General features: G+C 37.8%; 1 protein-coding gene across 1 annotated transcript in view; it reads left to right on the top strand.

Moving 5' to 3' along the window:
• Window positions 1–16857, top strand: part of CCDC138 (coiled-coil domain containing 138) — a 31403-nt gene extending 14546 nt beyond the window's left edge. Inside the window, exons 12-13 of the mRNA XM_033053524.1 lie at window positions 14948–15086; window positions 16143–16857. Of these exons, the coding sequence (XP_032909415.1) occupies window positions 14948–15086; window positions 16143–16314 (311 nt within the window). The 3' untranslated portion in view covers window positions 16315–16857. The remainder of the gene's footprint in view (window positions 1–14947; window positions 15087–16142) is intronic.
• The last annotated feature ends 4274 nt before the right edge of the window (window positions 16858–21131 follow it).

Raw genomic sequence — 21131 nt, forward strand, 5'->3', positions numbered from 1 at the left:
ATTCATGTGCAGCCCTAAATATGAAGACATATGCAGTGGCTGTATGCTAAAATATGGAGTCAAATTACCCAAAAAGACAGCATCTAATCAGCAGGAAGCAAAGTCTAGACTTCTGTTTTTTTTGCGTAATGTATACCATCCTAGGCATTCTCTCAATTCATTGCAGTATTTTTCTGGCTCTATAGGAGTGTTACAATGCTCTTGCTCAAAAATAATACCTTTAGCGATGAATCAATTAGAAATTAAATTGTAAAAAAGACCAGTAGATTTTTGCCAGTATATAATTTTCTATAACTTTATTTTTTAAGTTGTTTTTAATGAGGTATTTTTACAGATTCAAATCTCTGTTGTCCAGGCTGAAAAATGTGAATCAGATACAAAATAAATAATATGTTGCAGTACTACTACTTGTAACTGCATGCACTTTTTAAAATAATAAGCAGTGAACACTAATGTTTCTGTGCAGTCCGGTCTTATCTGAGGTCCTTAGGTAGGTTCTCTCCCCTGTAAGAAATTATTTTTCTCGTGTTCCAGAAATGAAGCCTGTTTCCCTCGTATATTAAGGATAGTTACTTAAACTGCATATGAAGAATCACAGAATGTGCAGAGTTGGAAGGGGCCCATCAGGATTATCAAGTCCAATGCCTGGCCCTGTGTGGGACACCCCAAGAGTCACACCCTGTGCTCAAGAGGATTGTGCAAATGCTTCTTGAATTCAGACAGCTTGGTGCTGTGACCACTTCCCTAACAAGCCTGTTCCAGTGTTCAGCCACCCTTTCCATGGATATCCAACCTAAAGCTCCCCTGACTCAGCTTCATGCCTTTTCCTCAATTGGTCATGAGAGTGAGATCAGTGTCTGCCCCTCCTCTTCCCTGTATTGAGAGAATTGAAGACTGCAGTGAGGTCTCCCCTCAGTCTCCTCCAGGCTGAACAGACCAAGTGACCTCAGCCACTCCTCAGAAGGCTTCCTCTTCAGACCCTTCACCGTCCTCATGACCTTGCTTTGAACACTCTCTCATACATTCATGTCTTTTTTGTGTTGTGGCACCCAGAACTGCCCCCAGCATTTGAGGTGAGGCTACCCCAGCTCAGAGCAGAGCAGGACAATCTCCTCCCTTGCCCGGCTGTGTCTGATGCCCCCAGGACAGGGTTGACCCTCCTGAGTGCCAGGGCACTGTTGCCTCATGTTAAATTTTCTGCTGACCAGGGCCCCCATGTCCCTTTCCTCAGTGCTGCTCTCTAACCTCTCATTCCCCAGTCTGTCTGTACATCCAGGGTTGCCCCATCTTAAGTGCAGAATCTGGCACTTAACAGTGCTAAACTTCATATGGTTGGTGATTGCCCAGCTCTCTAATGTGTTGAGGTCTCTCTGAAAGTACCTACTAGTCTAAGACAGATTCCTCTTGATGGAAACCAGAATGAGAGTCTGCAGTACTGGTTAAGCAGATTTGGGATTGGTTTGCATGTTCTTAGATTTTGGATCATTATTACTGCTTTTGGCTTCATAGTATGTCTGGTACAACAGTTTCAGGTTTCCATTACAAATTCACACAACACTGACAGTGCTTCACTTACTGAACACATGATGTCAAATGCAAAGCTGAGACATTGGTATCATCTTTTTTCTATCTATGTACAAGACCTTAATGGCAAATTTAAATAAGTCTTGCTGATGTGGATCTTACTGGCAGACAGCCTTTCATGCAGTCCATCTCTCTTCAGGAGTTTAGCATCAAGAATCTCACTACCTCACTGTCATTCCTCACTACCGTTCTCTGTCTACATTTCCTCTGTGCAAGGGTAGATGACATTAGTGTACCTGTCCAACTAGGCAACTTGTGGAATTCTGTGAAGAAATATTTAAGACTTTTGGTACCCCTAGGAAGCTAATTTGTATGTTTTTCTTGAAACTTGGTTGCATCAAGTTTAGCTGCACTGCTATTTCCTAGACATCAGTGAGTTTCCATGCCATTGTATAACTCTGAAAAATATAATCCCACTGTTAGTCCCAATATAGTGGGATGGCCCTGGCTGAACACCAGGTGCCCACCAAATCACTCTGACACTCCCCTCTTCAGCAGAACAGAGGGAAGAAAATAAGATGGAAGAAATAAATCATGGGTCAAGATAAAGGCAGTTTATTAAAGCAAAAGCAAAGTCCACACATGGAATCAAAGGAGACCAAAAGATCCCATCAGTGTCTAGCCACTTCTTGGGAAGTGGGGCTTCAACATGCATAAAGTTTGTTCCAGAAGGCATGTCATAAATAAGGAGTGCCCTCTTCCCATCTCACACTGCCTTCCCCCACCTCTTTTCTTTTGACTTGTATTGCTGAGCAAGTACCATATGGTATGGGAGTCACTTTGGGTCAACTGTTCCCCCTGTGTCCCCTCCCAGGATCTTGCCCGATGCCAGCCTGCTGGTGAGGAGGAATTTTAGAGAGACAGTGTTGACACTGCTGGCACTGCTTAGCAATAGCCAAGCACTGGTGTGTTACCAGCACCTTTCTATCTACCAGTACAAAGCACAGCACTTTGAGGGCTGCTGTAAAGAAAATTAACTCTGTTAACTCAGCCAGACCCGTACATGCAATCATTAACATATTTGGAATTGTAGTAGTGTGTCCAATATACACAGTATAGAGATGTGTGTGGTATAAATATATATATAAAAATATATAGACACACATGTATATTTATGTGTATCTTGTTTGCCTCACCTCTTCTACAAAAATATTAAGGCCTAAGGAGGAGGTAAAATGTTCTACTGATCATTGTTCTTGTCATATACAAGCTTATTCATAGTTGGACCAAATGCTGACTTTTAAATGTCAGGGGTGAAAAAAGTTGAGGTTCTTATAACTCCTTCACGAACTGCTAAAGATGTTATGCAGTAATTTCAGACAGTTTACTTTGTGTCAAAAGAACTTCAGTTTCAGTTTACTTTTATGCTCTAGTGGTGGCTGGGGCTTTTACTGTTAGTAGATTTGAGGAACAAAATTTTGCAACTATGTGGGTCCTTACCTAACCACTTGCATTCTGTTAGCAAATTACTTAGTTTAACCTATGCTTTCTTAATAAGTAACTGAAACAAAATTGTAAGTAGTTCTCAGGATAAACTATATCATTCTAAATAATTTATGTTGTATTTCGTGTTGTTTATATCATGGAGAAATTTTTTTTCAGATGAGTTCAGTGGCCTAAGTTGCAGTCCAGTTGGTTTAGTCAGCTCTCTTCAGGGGAAGTAGTAGGTTACTTTAGATTCCATGGTTGTGAGAGTTAACAGCTTATTGTGAACCTGACAGTAGAAAATCAACTCCACAAAGATATTTTATCTCTTTGCTCTTATTACATTCTGCTATTTTTTTCTTAAAAATGTACATAATAGTGTATAAATTGGTATAGCTATATTTTTACTGTAACTATCTCATTGGTTCCTCTCTTGTTCCATGGTCAGATAGTTCAGTTATATTCTCTTCAATTTCTTTTTTGCTGTCTGTACCCATTGGCAGTATTTCAATCCATGTTTGTTTTCTGGAGGATGCCCATCTTTCCCTTAGTGCAAAGATTGACAGATAAAAGCAGAATCAAGGGAACAAGTCCTGCAATGTTATTTTAGTCGTGGTGCTCTTTTCCTTAATCTGAGACTTCAAATGAGTGCCATAGCATTCAGCTTGATTCTTCTTTTGGTTTTTGAATCTAATGAGTGATCTGTTAAGGCATCTTTCTTGCTTCTCATTGAGGAAAAGGATAAGACATCTATTCCTGTTCATTTAATAGGGAAGAAAGATTTCAGTACCACAGCTTTTGAAGGTTTCCTTACTTCGTTTAAGGAAAGTAGGCTGCCAGGCCATGGTGGTCAGTTTTTAGTCCCATCTCTAAGCTATGACCCTTCTGAAGACAGATATAAAACCAAAGTCTTCTCTGATGGAATTGTCATAGAAAGTAGGTTTAGTATCTTGTTAAATGCTGAATGGCTTGTGATAGATTTCTACAAATGCAGAGTGCTCTGACTGCCTTTGAAATTTTGAGAGCAAAACATATTAATGGCTACACGCTGATGTTTCAGTTTAGTCAAATGGTATATAATGTATTTATTGCTTAACAAAGCTTCTACCATTTTCCATTAAAATTGCTATTAAAATTAATGTTTGATAATTAAAGTAATAGTTACTTTTAATACTGTTATAGCATGTAACAGTGGCTTCCAGAGCATCTTCATACCCCAAAGCTCCCTCCCTAGGACTACAAATTTCTTTTCTTGGCAGATCTTGTTTCTAGCACACTAGTTGCAGCACACTGTTCAAGAGAACTCCTGGATACCAGACTTGAAACATTTTATGGAAACAATCTAGTAATAAGTAGCATGACCTCATCAAGAAAATCTGTTCTGTTGGTACTGAAGAGCATCACATCATTGGTATTAAATCACCTTGTAGTTGAATACTTGTCATATGCAATCTGGTTCAATAGTGTTTTTCCTGTCTTTTCACCCAGCTTACTGTGTTTTTTTTAACTTGTGAAACAGTTAAAAGGGTTTTACGTGACATAGTGAGTTAAATTCACCTGTCAAAAATACCATTGTTAACTGCTGTCTGGTTCATGCCTGATTTGAAATCTGTTGGCAGAAAGCTCTCTGCCTCAGTTTTACCTTTTGCACTTTTATACAAAGATATCATAAACCTTAAACTCCTCCTGCAGTGATATCTGACTGCTGTCAGGTAGATTAGTAGGTTCCCCTTTCTCAACCTTAAGTTCATTCAGTGAAATCAAAACTTACCTGCTCTCTGGATATTACAAAACACTGGCATTTGCTTTAAATAAAATTAAATGTACTTTGTCTTAAGCTTATTTCTGTTTTCCAGAGAGTGTATTTTTATATTAGTGTGTACTTATTCACAAATCAAAATGAGACCACATTAAAAAAAATCTCAGAATGATACTCTTGAGTTTACTGTAAGTTGTGGCACATTCTGGTGGGGCTTAAGTGTGATTTCTTAACCATATCCATATAACTGAAGAACTTCAATAACTGCAAAAGTGAGCTGTATTTGCACATTCATTGAACCTTACTTGTAATTTTAATTTTTTTTTGGAAGAAAATATTATGGTCATGGATAACTAAGTCTGTGTCCAGATGCACTTGTCTCATAGGGAAGTTAATGAAGCCAGGGCAGCTAAAAGGGTTTTCTCTATAGTGAGAAACTGTGCTTATTTGCATATAAACTGAAGTCCTCTTACATTGACTATCTATAAAACACTTCTCTTTTCCTTTTTGCTGGAATGTTTCCATGACTGATGCTAGGAATTCTACAACATGCACTGTTTTGTGGGTACTTCCAAAAAGTCAATGGTCAGAATTTGCCTAAAAAACTCAAACCTGCCCTTTTATGTTTCCTCTTGTGTCTTAGCATTTTGAGACTTTACAGACTACAAGCAGTGGAAGACATGGAGTCAAAGATGCCTGTATGCTTAAACAGATTAAAATTCAACATTTTTCAGCATATTATCTTTACTGGTAACCTTGCAGGATTGCAGCTTTTAAAGTGAATTTATTTTGCAGTACTGAAAGGATAAAAATGTGATAAAAAGTTTGTGAATACTGTATTAAGGTAGGATTCCCCTCACCTGCATCAAAAGCAGATGTGAAATTGTTCTGAGGACTTGTGTTTTGAAGTTATAGAAATTATTTACCTCTTATGTGGCATGAATATTGAAATGCAAACCATTTAAAAGGAAATCTTTCCTCTATTATCCTATCTTACCTTTGTAATTTTTATTAATTCTTCTGAAAACAGTGGATAATTGGATTAGTAGATGTTTTAGTTTAATATTTTAACCACAGAAAAGGATCTCTAACTGTTAAATGCAGTCTAGGTAATGCTAGGACCCACCTATATGTGCTGAAAGCAAGCAAGTACACCAAGACTTGCACACATTTTTGTTAATCCGTTTAAATTTTAGTTTGAATACTTTGATTTTGATGAAAATAACTTAGTATGAAGTACCCTTCTCTAATAACAAATAACATATGTGTCATTGTTTTCTCCCTCTTCTAGTAACAGTCATAAATGCTTAGCCATTCTGAATTTTGGACCCCTGTCTCATCCACTCCAAAGGAATAAATAGAAGGAACCACTAAATATAAAGTTATGTAGAGTCAAGTAGCCATTTTGGAGGTAAAGCTTCTGTTCATTTAGAGTAACCGTGTGGTTCTTAAGCAGCATATCATTTTGAAGGTAGATGTGAATGCTAACTTTTAAAAAGTATTTGATGTTAAAAGGAGTTGTTTATATTAGTATTTGGATATACACATCCCCTTTCCAGTCAATTTAAGTTATGAAATCTTTAGAACAATAAAGTTCTTTCAAGTAAGAATTTGTTTGCTCTTACATACTAAACTTGCATATTTTTAATAAAAGATTTACATTTTTATAGTTTTCCATAAAATTATTTAAGTAGGAAAAATATTTTTATACACATTTTCTTTTGTATTTGACTATCAGCTACTGTACCTTTTAGCTAACTTTTTTCAAGCAACGTCATAATTGAAATAATTCCATAAAGAAAGACTTTCCTTTGAAGTGGAAAATAAAAATTGTGTCATTTGAGTAATACCTATGCCTTGTCAAAGTTCAGATTTTATATACCTGCTCACTTGCAATCTAATGTTGCAGAACCACGGGTGATGCCAAGTGATGTTTATTTATGTTAAGGTTTTCTTAGCGTTTGTCATTGTGTTTGGAGCAAAGCCCCTTCAGGTGTGTGCTTGAGAGAGTTGTGATTCTGTCAGTGATTCTATTATTTCGTTGGGCCTTTTCTGGTTTCTTGAACAAAGTAATCCATAGTAGTGTACAACTTCAGTTTAAAATGCTACCTGAGTTGTTTGTAAAATGTTTTTTTCTCTCTGTCAGGCCTCATTAGAATCAGCCTTTAAGGGTAAGACCATGTTGATTGCTCATATACAAACTGAGTTCAATCAGAACAGCAAAAACTTTCATCCTCTGATGATCACATCCATCCTTTGATCCACTCATAATCAGTGATTTTCCAGGAAAAATGTATGTTGATTTTTAGTATATCAACTTTATGCTTCTGCTATTCTAGCAAGTAAGGTTAATTTTGATTTCCATGTATTTTATACCTGCTGCATTCCAAGTAGGCGGTTCCAGCATGGAACTTCATTATACTATTCCTACCTTTATGCCATTGTCATTGATTAGTATACCAGATAAGCACAATTGCAAAAATCAGTGTTTAAAACTGAAGTACATTTTTAGTGAATTCCTTACACAACACACCTTCCAGCTCTTCTACCCCCATTTTCTGCAATATAATATCCCATGTTGCTTTCTCAAATGGTATTGAAGTCTAGATTAGTTATAACTGCTGTAGCATTTATTTACCACAAAAGAATCTGACTATTCTGCCTCAACAACTGTACTTCCTATACACATACTTAAAGATAAACCTATAGTACACTTTATTTTCTTTTTTATTTCTCTGCTTTAGCTCCTGAAAATATCTTTAGATTTATACTGAAGGGCACATATGTTCAGTTTTCCATTTTTTGGTCTAAATCCAACAAATACATTGCACTTACTGTGACCTCTTTGCAAAGTGCTGCTTCCTGTCTTGTTTTTTACCAGTTTGGGGTTTTTTAATTTGTTTTTTTTACCCACCAAAGAGTGCACTCTTCCACACATTGAACAGCCATTTTTTTTCAGGAGAATGCTGTGGGAAACAGTGTCAAAGGTTTTGCTAAAGTCCAAGTAGACAATATCCACAGTCTGTTCCTCATCCAACAAACAGGTTACTTTGCTGTAGATGGAAATCAGGTTGGTCAAGCAGGACCTGCCTTTCAAAAACCCATATTTGTGCTGGTTGATCCCTGCCCATGCCATGTGGTGACACTCAGAATGACTTGCTCCATGACCTTCCCTGGCAGCAAGGCTGGACTGACAGGCCTCCAGTTCCCTGAATTGTCCTTCTGGCCCTAGATGAGTGTCACATTTGCCAGCCTCCAGGTACCCGGGACTTTCCCCATTAACCAGAACTGCTGGTAAATGATGGAATGTGGCTTGGTGAGCATTTCCCGCTGGCTTCCTTGATACCCTTTGGTGGATCCCATCTGGTCCCATAGGTTTGTTTGTGTGTCTAAGTGGTGTATCAGGTCACTGACCATTTCCCTTTGGATTATAGGAGCTTTGTTCTGCTCTCCATCTTCCAGCTCAGGAGTCTGGGTACCTGGAAAACAACAGGTCTTGTAATTAAAGACTGAGGTAGTGAAGACATTAGGTAGTCCTTTCCTCATCCTTTGTCACTATGTTTCTACCTCACATCAGTAAAGGATGGTGATACTCCTTAGCCCTCCTTTTGTTATTATATCCATAGAAACATTTTTATTGTCTATTACACCAATAGCCAGACTAAGTTCTACTTGGGCTTTGGCCTTCTGATTTTCTCTCTCCATGACTTCACAACACCCTTGCAGTCCTCCTGAGTTGCCTGCCACTTCTTCCAAAGGCCGTAAACGTTTTTTCCTTGAGTTCTAGCCAAACTTCTTTGTTCAGGTTGGCCAGTCTGCTTCCCCACCAGCTTATCTTTTGGCATATGGGGGCAGTCTGCTCCTGTGCCTTACAATTTCTTTCCTAAAGAATGTCCAACCTTCCGGGACTCCTTTGCCCCTCGGGACTGCCTCCCAAGGGACTCTCTCCACCGGTCTCCTAAACAGCCTAAGTCTGCCCCTCTGGAAGTCCCAGTTAGTAGTCCTGCAGGCCTCTTTCCTTGTTTCTCCAAAAATAAAAAGCTCTTATTTTGTGATCTCTGTGTGCTAGAGGGCTTCTAGCCATCACATCACCCTCAAGTCCTTCTCTTCACGAACAACAGAACCAATGGGGAGACTTCCCTAATTGGCTCCCTCACCCCCTGTTCTCTTCCACATGCTCCAGGAACCTCCTGGGCTGTTTCTGCTGTGTTGTATTTCCAGCAGGCATCAGGTAAGTTGAAGTCCCCTTTGAGAACAATTAGGAATTATGAGACATCTCCCCGATTTTTGTAGACTAGTTCATCTACCTTTTCAGTTGGGTTGGTGGCCTACAACAGACTCCCATCACGATGTCTGTCTTGGCCTTTCCCCTGATTCTTAGCCCCAAACACTCAACCCTGTCATCACCTTCATTAAGTTCTAGACAGTAAAAAACCCCATAAAATGCAGGGCTGTCCAAACTTTTTTCTGGATGTAATTTCCAGTTGCAATATGAGAATGATATTGGTTTCCTGTACATCCTGTCCCATGTCTGTTTAAATATCTTGCACATCCTAGGAAACTGAAGAGCAGTTCAGATCATACTGAGGTCAGCACATAGTGGGTGACCAGCTGAAATTGCCACATGGGCTCTGTTAACTCAGCCTCACCTGTGCAGGCACCTACACTGTGCTCTAACCTCTGACAGTGAACAGTCCTGGCTGCTGATTACAGGAGAAAATGTTAAATTCAGCAAATGGTTCAAATCTTGTAGGTGACTCTTAGAGGCAGTTGGTTATAAGCAAGTGATGTTGCTGTTTCCTTTGAAGTGTTTCTGCTGTGGTGCACAGTTAACTTTTCTAAACTAGTAGACACTGCTGCATCATTCACTTGCATTGCTGAGATGTGTTCTTTCTCCTAGCAGATCTTCTCTCAGTTAGAAAATGAGACAAAACTGTAATCATTAATTTGTTAAAACATGAACTTAGAGTTGTCATTTTATTTCCTGAAGTGACATAGCTTTAGGTATGAAAAAGAATTTTCCGGGTAACTACAGCTGGTGAGACTCTATGCTGTGTGTGACTGATCACTTTGAGGGTAAATTTCATATGAATTCTGTCAACAATGATAAATTCCTTATTGTTGCAGTCTACCAATCAAGCTAAGTTAAAGTATAGCACCCTCCAATTTTTTAAGTATACCACTGGAGGCTTTTGGAGATTCTTTTAAATTGTGACAAAGTCCTGTCAGGATAAATCCTAATTATGTTTTTCTAAATTAGTTAAATAAAAGCAGAATCTAGGCCACCAAAATATTTAAAAATATGAAGCTCAGGTTCTTATAATTAATCAGCTAGAGATGCATTTAAATTATATATTTGTTTTCTTCATTTTCTGATTACTTAGAATATAATCTTCAAAAGCTTATGAAATGTACAGAAAGTCCATTTAAACATGTACAGTAATTTCACGATTACAAGCCACACCGTTTTGACTAAAATTTTGCTCCCACTCCGGAAATGAGGCTTACACTCAGGAGTGGCTAAGGTGTGAATAATTTTCTGACATTTCCAACCCTGGAAGTGCAAACTGAGGTGCCGAGTCGAGCACCTGCCAGTAAAACCTGAGACTGCGTGATTGTTGCAAATTGGTTACTCTGTTGCGCAGTGGGTGGAGCCAGGCTCCCTTCCGGCAGCATGGGGCTGGGGGGAGGCGGGGGAGCTCCCTCCTTCAGGCAGCGCAGCTCGGGGGAGGCAGGGAGCTCCCTCCTGCTGGCCCCGCGGCTCGAGGGGAGGCGGGGGGCTCCATCCCCGCCTCCCACCACCGCCACGGGTGCTGGCGGGCTCCGTGTTCCCCCTGCCACCATGGCGCAGCACCAGGCCCAGGCGAGCAAGCCCAGTGGCAGCCGGCCCCGAGCGGCCCTGCCAAGTGGCAGCGCCGAGCTGGGCCACCTGGCCCCATCGGCAGCCCCGAGCCCTCACGGCCTGAGCCGAGCCAGTAAACCCCGCCATGCCGCGATTCTGTTACTATTTGGCAATTTTGTTGCATGCGGGTCCTCACTGCGAATGACAGAGCAGCTTATAATTGGGTGCGGCTTGTGTATGGACAAAGAACGAAATGTTTGCCAACACCCAGAGAAGCGGCTTATACTCAGTGCGGCTTGTAATCGTGAAATTACTGTCCTTTTTTCAGTTGGGTTTCATGTGATTAACTTTGCAAACTTTTAGACATTATTACCATATTACCTTTTCTGTTTTATAGGAAAAATCATCTGTCTTAAAAGTAATGTAATTTATGTTAATTTGTAAACTTCAAAGTCAGAACGTTCTTACAGCATGTATGTGTGTGTGTGTGTGTATTGTTTTTTTAATGTAATATGTTTAAGGAGCCAGTAAGAGCAGGGCAGCAAATGAATATTCAGGTCAGCTAAATATGGTATTTGTTTACCTTGCAGAAAAGGAATTAAAAGCATTTTATGGCTATTTAAGGGTATTTATAGGAATAAATTGTAGGATTGCCCTATTCATCCAAACAAGCTTTGTTACCTACAGATCTCTCATGAATCAGAGGTCAGATGAGTTAGAAGTCATGCTAACTGAGTTTTTAAAGCCATTTGTTGTCTTAACAGGCAATAGAAAGAAGAAAAGCCATTCTCAGTTTGCTTCTTGAATGTCAATGTTCTCACGCATTTATTTATTCTTTTCTTCCCTTTCTGATAAGCATCTTCACTAAGTAAGAGATACTGTTTCAAGTTTTTTGTTGTTAAAACACATTTCATCAGTGGTTGATAGGACTGACCATATCCGTTTCTTGGGAATAGGCAGTCATTTGTGGGAACTCTAGCAAATTTTAGAAGAATTTCTATAAATCTGTAGCTCTATATAATTACCATAAAGTTACAGACTACATAATTCGTAGGCATATATTTTCATTGCTTTAGAGAAGGTTGTCTCTTCCTACTGTTGTACAAAAATTTTACTTCAAACACTCTTCAGTGATAGAAATATTTGGTCAGGAAGCGCTCTTAAGATGGTGGATGTGTTCACTGGGCTTTGCTTATTTGCTGTTCCTGTTCACAGTTATGTCACCACTTCTCATGGATTTTAACAGGTTAGACTTACTAGGGCATTACAGCATCATAACAGAAGTGAAATTTTAGTTAATTATTTTTCCAGGTTTAAGATTCTGCTGTAGGTACTTAATAACCTCTGAGTTCTGTGATAGGGAGCAGTGGCTCAATAAAGAGCACTGAGTCTTGAGTGTATGTCAGTCACGTATTACTAAATGTAGCACATGTGGTGAACTCATCTAAGGATTTTCTGTTTGTTGTAATTGACAGATTACCCTGAGGTTCTTTTTATAAGACAAGTTTGGAAAAATAATACCTCCTGCAGAGAAAGTACAGAAATGCTGAAAAAAATACTGAAAGTGATATGCCTTGAAGACCATAAACTAAAATAAAATGAGAAATAGTATCATTGCTTACATTTTTTTTCACTGATTACTGCTTTCTTTTCTACTTTTCTTTTATTCTGGTGTTATATTACTGTTACCATTAAGAGACAGCAAATTGTAACTGGAAGTGGTACTAAAACTGAGAGAACAACGTGCATAAAACCATAGGTGTACTGAATGTGGTAGAAAGAATGCAAGAAACACGGAAGAAGATGTAAACAAAAGCAGATTAATTTATAGTGATTTATTACCTTGATAATGCATATTTCTGAATAATTGTTTTGTATTGCTTTGGGTTAAGAACAGAGGATACTTCAGCTATGAAAACCATGAAACATCTGCCTGCCTTTTCCAAACTTTATGGAATGTCAATTGTTGCTTTTTATTGCTGCAAGGTTGGCCTCTTGTTACCAAACTCTGTTACCATCCTGCATCTGTATGACTTCCATCCACACATTCCATTATGTGTGTTGTGGATCCCACCTGTTGAGTCCAGCATTTTAAATCAATTTGCCAATGCACCTTTGCTGAAAAGAGAGGAAAGATTACCTGTAGCCTAGGTTCTCTGATCTGTGATAAAGGCATTTGCTGTTTCTCAGTCTCTTCATTTGAGGATATAAACTAACAAAGGCCCACAAGTCTCATGAATTCCCTGTATATCAGTGAGGTGGCACTTGGTAATTTGTTGGAATAGGAGTAACTGGGTCCTTACTGAATATTCAGCATAAATGCCCAGCTCAGGAAATTACTTATCTAGGCCTCAAACTGGCTTCAAATGTCAAGTGGATTTCTTTTTAAAGCCCTATTTCTGACAGTTTTCTGTAGCATTTCTTCAGATTTTTTCTCAGTAAACCTGAAATAAATTAAAACCTTGAATTCACTCCAAGGCTACTTGTTGCATTTAGTAAGTTGTATGTCCTTGAATGAGGAAAGGGAAAATTTTGACCAAAACATGCATCCAACCCTCTTTGTACTGATAAAAACATCTGGATACCCTATTTATAAATTATAGTATTCGGGATATGTTTTTTTTTTAATGTCTTGTTTGTTAGTTATACTGTAATTTGCATATTGCAGTTCCTGATTAAGTGGAACACATTAAATATTTTAATAGTATGCAATTAAAATATTTTCCTTATGTGTATATTCTGATAATGCAAAGTCCTGTGGTACATGGAAGTCTGTTATTTTAAGAAAAAGCAAATTGTTCCTTTTTTTATTTATGTTTTTGCTATAAATTAATCTGTAATATCAGAACCAAGAATAAGATAACTAGGGGACAGATTTAATCTTATTTTGAAATTACAGTAATTTCACGATTACAAGCCGCACGGAGTATAAGCCGCGTTTCCAGTGTGTCGGCAACGTTGATGTCTTTGTCAATAAAAAAACTGCACCTGATTTTTAGCCACACTTTCATTTGCGGTGAACTTTCACAAAGTCGTCATTTAGTAACACAATCGCGGATCGCTGGGGCTTACTGGCTTACTGCTGACCTTGGAAACATTATTTCCAAGTGAAAAAAGACACAGACAATAGCTGCGGCAGTGTTTCCTTTATTTACAAGCGCGAAAAGATACGAACAATAGTGTGGTCATTTGCAAGCGTTCCCAATGGATCCGCATTGCCTTTAAACAGCCGCTCAGCCACACAGGTGAGCATCCGGCACAGCCACCCCGCTCATCCGGCCTGGCCCCTCCCCTGATCTGCGCGAGCACAGCCTGGCTCGGCCCGGCCCCGCCCCTCCCTTGATCTGCGCGAGCACGGCCAGCTGCGCAGCCGCACAAGCCTGAAAACACTTAAAAAAGAGAAATAGAGAAATATCACACACTTTTATCAAATTGCCAAGGGAACTCACCCCGATAACACCCTCCGCCCCACAGTAACGCCGCCATCCACAGGCAGGCAATAAGCTGTTCTCTGATTGGTTCATCATCGGAACACTGGCAAACCGTGGATTTCAAACCATTTTTGCTCGGGACAGGACCGGCACAGTATCTGGTAAGGGCAGATATCACATTTTTGTTAATTATTAGCTGCCCCGGAGTACTAACCGCATTTCCGGGTTTCCACCAAAACTTTGGTCAAAATGGTGCGGCTTGTAATCGTAAAATTACTGTACTAGATTTTGGAGAACAGGGTAGAGGGAAATGTTCTCAGTGTGACATAGAAACTCATCCACTATTTTAGGGGAGAAGTTTTGGTGCTTAATTGTCATACAGATCTTACTTTTACCTCTTTAATTACTGTGTTTCCTCTGTTTCCCTTAGTATAGGGACAGTATACTGATAATGAAAGACTCTCAGATCTCACACAATCTCTTATGTTTACTATCTCTGTCCATGTTATTTGCAGCAACTTAAAATATTTCTGCATCATTTTGCTCAGCTTTCATGTTCCCCTCCCATGGTCTAAAGGAAAGAGCCATGATAAATGAACATTGCATAAACATTTTCAATGTGAGAATTTTTATTTGAGTTTGAAATGGTTCTGTTTCGTGTTTTCCTTTGCTCACAAGAGAATAAACACTCTTTTAATCCAAGGATCAGTAGTGTCAGAATTCTTAGGAACCTGCATTTTTTCAGCTTTTGTTTTACCTGACTTTTGCATCACAGGTTCAAAATAAACTGAAATGTTTGGTTGTTCTAATTATTGCACAACATAAAGCATTTAAGGCCTTCTAAAGGTATCAATAGCAGTTATACTTTTCTCTGTGATACAGTTTTTAAATTATTTTCTTTTCCAGGTTCCTTACAGCCTTTCCTGGAAGCCTGCAGTAATGAATCCTTCTTCTGGACTTGCTCTGTATTGCTTCAAAGTTCTAAGCTAGATATTGCAGTTTTGGAAAAGCTCTGTGTTATACTGCAAAAACTCTCCAGAATAAAGTAATCCTTTATTACCATTACTCTGTTACCTGTTATTAGGCTAATGAACTTGGTGACTTTTATCTTTTTTCTTTTCCAGAACTCTTCTGTGTTTTTCTGTTTATTCCCTCCACCATACACAATGCTGGACTTTTAATGTTAGCAGTTAAATTTAAACTGTTTTTGTCATTGAGGTTTGAGAGAAGCTTCTTAATTAGTGCATAAATCTAGTTCAATTTGCAGAGTACAAACTAGAAAAAAGCCTCACAATGTAGACTTAAATAGGAATTATTCCTTATGTCTGCAGGTGACAAAAATGCTTAGAATTCTTAGAGAATCCTAGAATTTCAGTTTTACTCAGATACTTAGTAGTAAGCTCCTTTGAAAATTTAGTCTTCGACTTGCATTCAAGCTTCATCAGTTTTCATTTCCTTAAAAAAAAAATTAAGCTTTTGAGCCAATTAAGCCCTTTTGAGAATGTTCATCTTTTTAAATGGCATTCTCACTGCTTAGTGATTATTGTTTTATTGTAACAAAGGTCATCATATCAATAGTATTGAGCTGCTGAGCTTCACTGGCACATTGCTCAGTGGGATTGTTTCATTTGTGTAAGGGGACATCTAAGCTGAGTAATTTTTTACATTGCACTTTGAACTCTAGGAAAAAAAGTTTTCCTGTAAAATAATCTAATGGAAATTATAACTGGCATTTACTAGTAAATTACTAGTAAAAAAAAAAAAATTGGCTCATAAATCCTAATTTTGAAAAAAATTTATTTTCTCTGAAATCTTATTTCACATGACTGAAAAACCCTGTTGCAGCCTTTCCTTGATCTTTCATGATACTATGTGAACATATCACTTTTTCAAGAAAAATGGTAATTTATGTTAATTTTTGCAAAATTTTTCTCACCATGCATTGATAACCTTGTGCTTAGAAATGTAAGTAATTACATTAAATATGCAAAATAATGCTCAGTTTAGTTCATGAAAAATATTTTTTCTGTAGCATCTTTAGTGTTTATGTTAAACCTCTCAATTTTCAATTGACGATTATTTTATTCAAAATCTTTTGCAGAAGCAATAAGAAGATGTTTAAATTGTTTGGTCTTCATCAACTATTCCGAGAACTACGTAGAACGATAGATCCAGGTCACACCTTCCTCTGTATAAACCTCAACTCAATTCTGCTGAATTTGGAATTTGTGAGGAGTAACTCTCTTTCCCCCAGTCTAAGCACAAGTGACTAACACTAGCTTTCAGTGTAATTATTGTTTTATACCAATTGCCTATGTTACTTGAAATTTGGAGTTGTTTTTTTTACTGATTTGTATAAATACATTAAGCAACATCTCAGTACTGTGTAATTTGCTGTGTATTGTGTGGATTGTCACTTATATTTCACTCATTCATAAAAAGGAAAATGAAAAACTTAGTAATATGCTAGATGGTTTTCTACAGTGTTTTCTAGAAAAGTGAAATAATGTTGCTGTTGTGAATGACTTGTGCAATGTAAGCAATTGAATCCTTAGAGTAAGCAGATCAGAAATACCAATCTTTTCTTACAGGTATAAATCTTAGTTACTTTTGACTCTTCAGAGAGTTTTTCTTTAATTTATTTTTTGGTTGATAAATAGCAGGCAGGTATCTTTTGATAATTCTGCAAACCAGATTTTAATTTAACATAACTAGATGTATTGAGAAATTTTGTTGGTCTGATTTCAGAATTTCTCAGAGTTTGTTTGTTCTTTTCCTGTATTTAAGTAACATTTAGTATTTTATCCTGCTTTGTATAGTGCAACTTTGGATGGTAATATCTTTGCAAATGTAAATAAAAACATTTCTTAAAATGTCTGGCAATAGTAATCTGTAACATAGAATTTGCATTTTACTACTTCTGCTGTATTGTGTTAATTTGCAATACCATCTTCACAGTACCGTACCCATGTTTCTTTTCTGAGTATGAATCTGTATTTTGCCTGTCACAGTTCTGTATTTAGAAGTTCCTAGAAATTGGAAATAGGATACTTCTAAAAACTGAGATTAGTCTTCCACTGCTGTTTTGTACAGTAATTACTGAAAATCTGTATTTATAAAATTGAAAATGCAGTTGAATATCTGCTGCATTTCAGTCTTTAACTAATACTGACATCAGTATAAAGCTTCAGAGAGTTTTTATTTCTCATTTTTTACCTTTTCTTGTTTGTTTATTTGTTTGGTTTTGGTTTGGTGTTTTTGGTTGGCGGGTTTGGTTTTTTGTTTTGTTTTTGTTTGGTCTTTTGTTTGTTTCATTTTGTTTTTGTTTGGTTTCTGTTTGGCTTTTGTTTTTGTTTTGGGGGTGGTGGTTGTTTATTTTTTACCAGAGGCCTTTGAACTGGTCTTTGAAATTGAATTCTAACTGCAAATACTTTTCTAGCAATCTGACTTAACATTTCTAACAAGGTTTTCTATGAAAGGAGTCTACACCTGATTTGGCACCAAGTATGTCTAGAAGAGGGAGCAAGCACTGTGCACTCTCTGGGCAGGAAACCAATTCTAGGTAATTTTTAAATAACACTAATCATAGCTAAAAGCATTTTCTGACAATCTATTACATTTCAAAATAAGTATTTCTTCATCAGTAGTTTTGTGTTTCTGTCAAATTTACAAACAGTGCAAAAACTTGCATATACATTTGGCTGGAGACAAAATCCTGTTTTTTGGAAAGAATATTCCCAGTCCTCATGTGTTTCTCCATCTAAAAATACTCCATTTATTAATACTACAAAATCAGTAACCGGAAAAACCTGTAGAAAGTTGCTAGCTTTCTTATCTCCACAGGAATATTGATTGTGCTCTTAGTTTTCAGCCTTCATTGCTGTAGCTTGTTAATCTACTAATCTTCCTTGGGGATCCCAGTTTAATACAAAGTGGTCATCCAGTAATGGCAAAGGTAATGCATTTAAAAGAGACATATCGAGTATGGTGTAGCTTTTAATACTGGTTCCTTGTGGTTTATATACAGTATTGTTTATACTCTGGAAAGTTGAATCACAGCTAATTTCAAGTTTTCATGATCTAAATGTTAGGTTTCTGTAAAAATGCAAAATAAAAGGGTTTTCCAGTCTGTTTAATACCAATGCATTATATTGATGACCTAAGGATTAGACTAATCATCTTGATCTTATGCAAATTTTTCAAGACTAGGTTAGATGGGGCACTGAGGCACCTGATCTAGTGAGAGGCGCCGCTGCCTTGAATATCTGCCTTTTGAGCCAGCCCACCCCAGCCCTTGTCGTGGCCTTGCTCAAACATTCCCATCCTGTTATCATTCCCCTGAGTGACCTTGGCAGTCTCTGTGGGTAAGGGGAATAGAGGAAGCCAGTTGCATTCCCTACTGTCATTTGGCTTTTGGAAATGATAGATTCCTGTCAAGTTTGCTACACTTTGGGCATCTCTTTGTATTGTCTTTTCCTCACAGATGGAATCTAGTATTTTCTGGTTTGTTTGTTTGTTTGTTTGTTTTTTCTGTGGCTTTTAGATACTATGAGTATCTAAATTTCTTCTACTTTACCTTTCTTCCAGAAAACTGTCTACAAGAAGAGACATTTGAAAAAGTTAACTGTACCTCTAGCTATTTCCTGCAGCTCCCTGTTTCCTAAGGAAACATTGTGTATGTGATCTCAGTTTTCTGGTTTCCTGTAGAGGAATATGCTATTTTAAATAGGCCAACCACCTCTGTCAAGAGATGGATTAATATCCATCCAGAGAATATAATTTTTCAACCATTTTTTTGGTGAGAGAATTTGAGGGGAAGCAAGAGACATGATGACCACTTGCCATTAAAAGAAAGGCAGGAACTCTCACACTTTCTGTGAGCTGATCAGTCCGAACACAGAGCTGCAAACTGCCTACAGTCTGCCTTCTCTTGCTTGTGCGTAGTTCTCCAGAAGTGATCAACTACCATCACTGGCATGAAACAAAGAAAATTTCTTGTAGTCACAACCTACTACTTTAAGGAAAGATAAAGCATTAACACACCATTTTGTCTTGCTGGTTTTTTTAATAGCTGTGAGAGTCCCCTTATTGAGAAAGTCAGCAAGAATATTGCATCTCATCATGTTGAGACAGTTTTCATACCAGAACAGACTACTAAATAAGAAGAAAAATAATTTCCTCTTATTTTTCCTACAAGCCTGAATACTGTAGAATTGTAATCACCCTTGCTGTTTATAAAAGGGTTCCTATTGATAATCTTTTCAGGCCTCATCTACAAAACCTAAATTTAGCAAATCTGTAAAATAGAGAGATTGTTCCCTGGGCCCAGGATAGTTGTATTTGCAGAAGTTTGGCATAGCTAAATAAAGTAGGCTAACATTACCCAACCTGCACTGTTGTGCTCTGTTTCTTCATATTTGTGACTTCTGCCAGCTGATAAAAGTTCTGGAAATGGGATTTCAGAGTTACCTTCCCATTCTCCTGAGCATGACTGGTTTGAATCTCTTTCTAATGTTATATAACTGAATTTGATATATGTATAATAGGGAAAGATTTCTTGTAGCAGATAAATTTACCTGGAAGGTGAAGGTATGCCGAAGGCAACATATTTTGAAGAACTTCTATTCATGGTCAGCATCAATGTCGAAAATACATGATTTAACCCACCAGACCAGATTTAAAAGGAGCTGTAAGTACCGCTCATAATTCAGAGCTCTTAAGCTGGATCCTTTAATTATACACTGAATTTTTCACCTAAAACTTATATGGCTTTGGAGATTGATGACCAGATAAAAAGCATTTATCTTCAGGATAATGTATTTAAATGTAGTACAGAAAGTTGGAAATTTTGATCTATGAAGGAATTTGGTAATCTTCCACTTTCCAAATGGTTAAAGGGACTACAATGGCAAAGCAGTGACCCCTTGTGTTCCGCTGAATGACGTAATGCTCTCATATTTTTAAAACTCACAGAAATTATTGTAAAAGTAATAGTGCTGTGCAGCATTGAGATCCTCCTGGCTTTTACACACCCCGGAAGAACACTGTGATGGGCAAAGGCACCTTTATGTGTTGTACTGACTATTGTACTGTGTTGTGCCACAACCACCATTATCCATCTTGTCTTTTGGGCTGAAACCCTTGAATGCCATCTTCTGATGATAGTTAGGAATATCCTTGTTTATTAGACTTTGTTTTTTGCTAAGTTTGAAAGCAGGTGTATCTATGACTACCTTATTGCTACTAGAAGAGATAACTTTGAACAAAATAACTTTCTGTTTACTTGCTTGGAGGTATTTTTTTAAAGGTCCCAAGTTGAAATTTAACAAGATGTAACAAGACATTCTGATCTCTAAGTCACACTGAGAAGCCATATATATTTTTTTCCCAGAAATCAGTTCTCTTTGTGTCCATTACTCAAGCATATTTAGACTGGACCCAAGTAATATTTCCCTGAATATAACACATCTCACTGATCACTGCAGCTTAATGGTAAGTAACTGCTCTGATAGGTGCACCCAAGCTAGGGCTGCAAATTCAGCAATCAGAATACTGCTAACAATAGTTGAAAGGTCAGCACAAAAAATATTCCTACTAATAAGTTTACTCTAAAATCATCTTCAAGTCCATAAAATGGCATCCTGAGTACAATTAATTATGGAAAAAAATAAGTAAAAATAATCTATTGAGCCTCAGGGGGAAAAAAGTATCATATGGCAGAATTTCAAGCAGGAGCATAATATCCCACCCACACATCAGCTTTTTGGAAAAGTAGTAGGCTTTTGAAGAAGGTTGGAGGTAATTACTGTTGCCAGACTGGTTTTTTGCTTCAGAGGAAGCAATACTCTAGTGTGTGGATTCAAGAGTTATTTGTATAAGAAATGCAATTACACGTAATTTCTCGGTTCATGATCCTTCGAAGCCACAAAGTAGCAGTTGGATATCTGCTTGATTTGTCCTCCTCCCCACTGAAGTGTGAGAATTTTCACAGCAGTCTTGTGCACTAAGGCTGATTTTCAGAATTTCAGAAGCAGATGCTGAACTCTGTTTCCTCCCTGATTCACTTGTCTTTCTACTAATCAGCCTTCAG

This window comes from Catharus ustulatus, chromosome 2 (genome assembly GCF_009819885.2).
Source record: "Catharus ustulatus isolate bCatUst1 chromosome 2, bCatUst1.pri.v2, whole genome shotgun sequence".
NCBI lineage: Eukaryota > Metazoa > Chordata > Aves > Passeriformes > Turdidae > Catharus > Catharus ustulatus.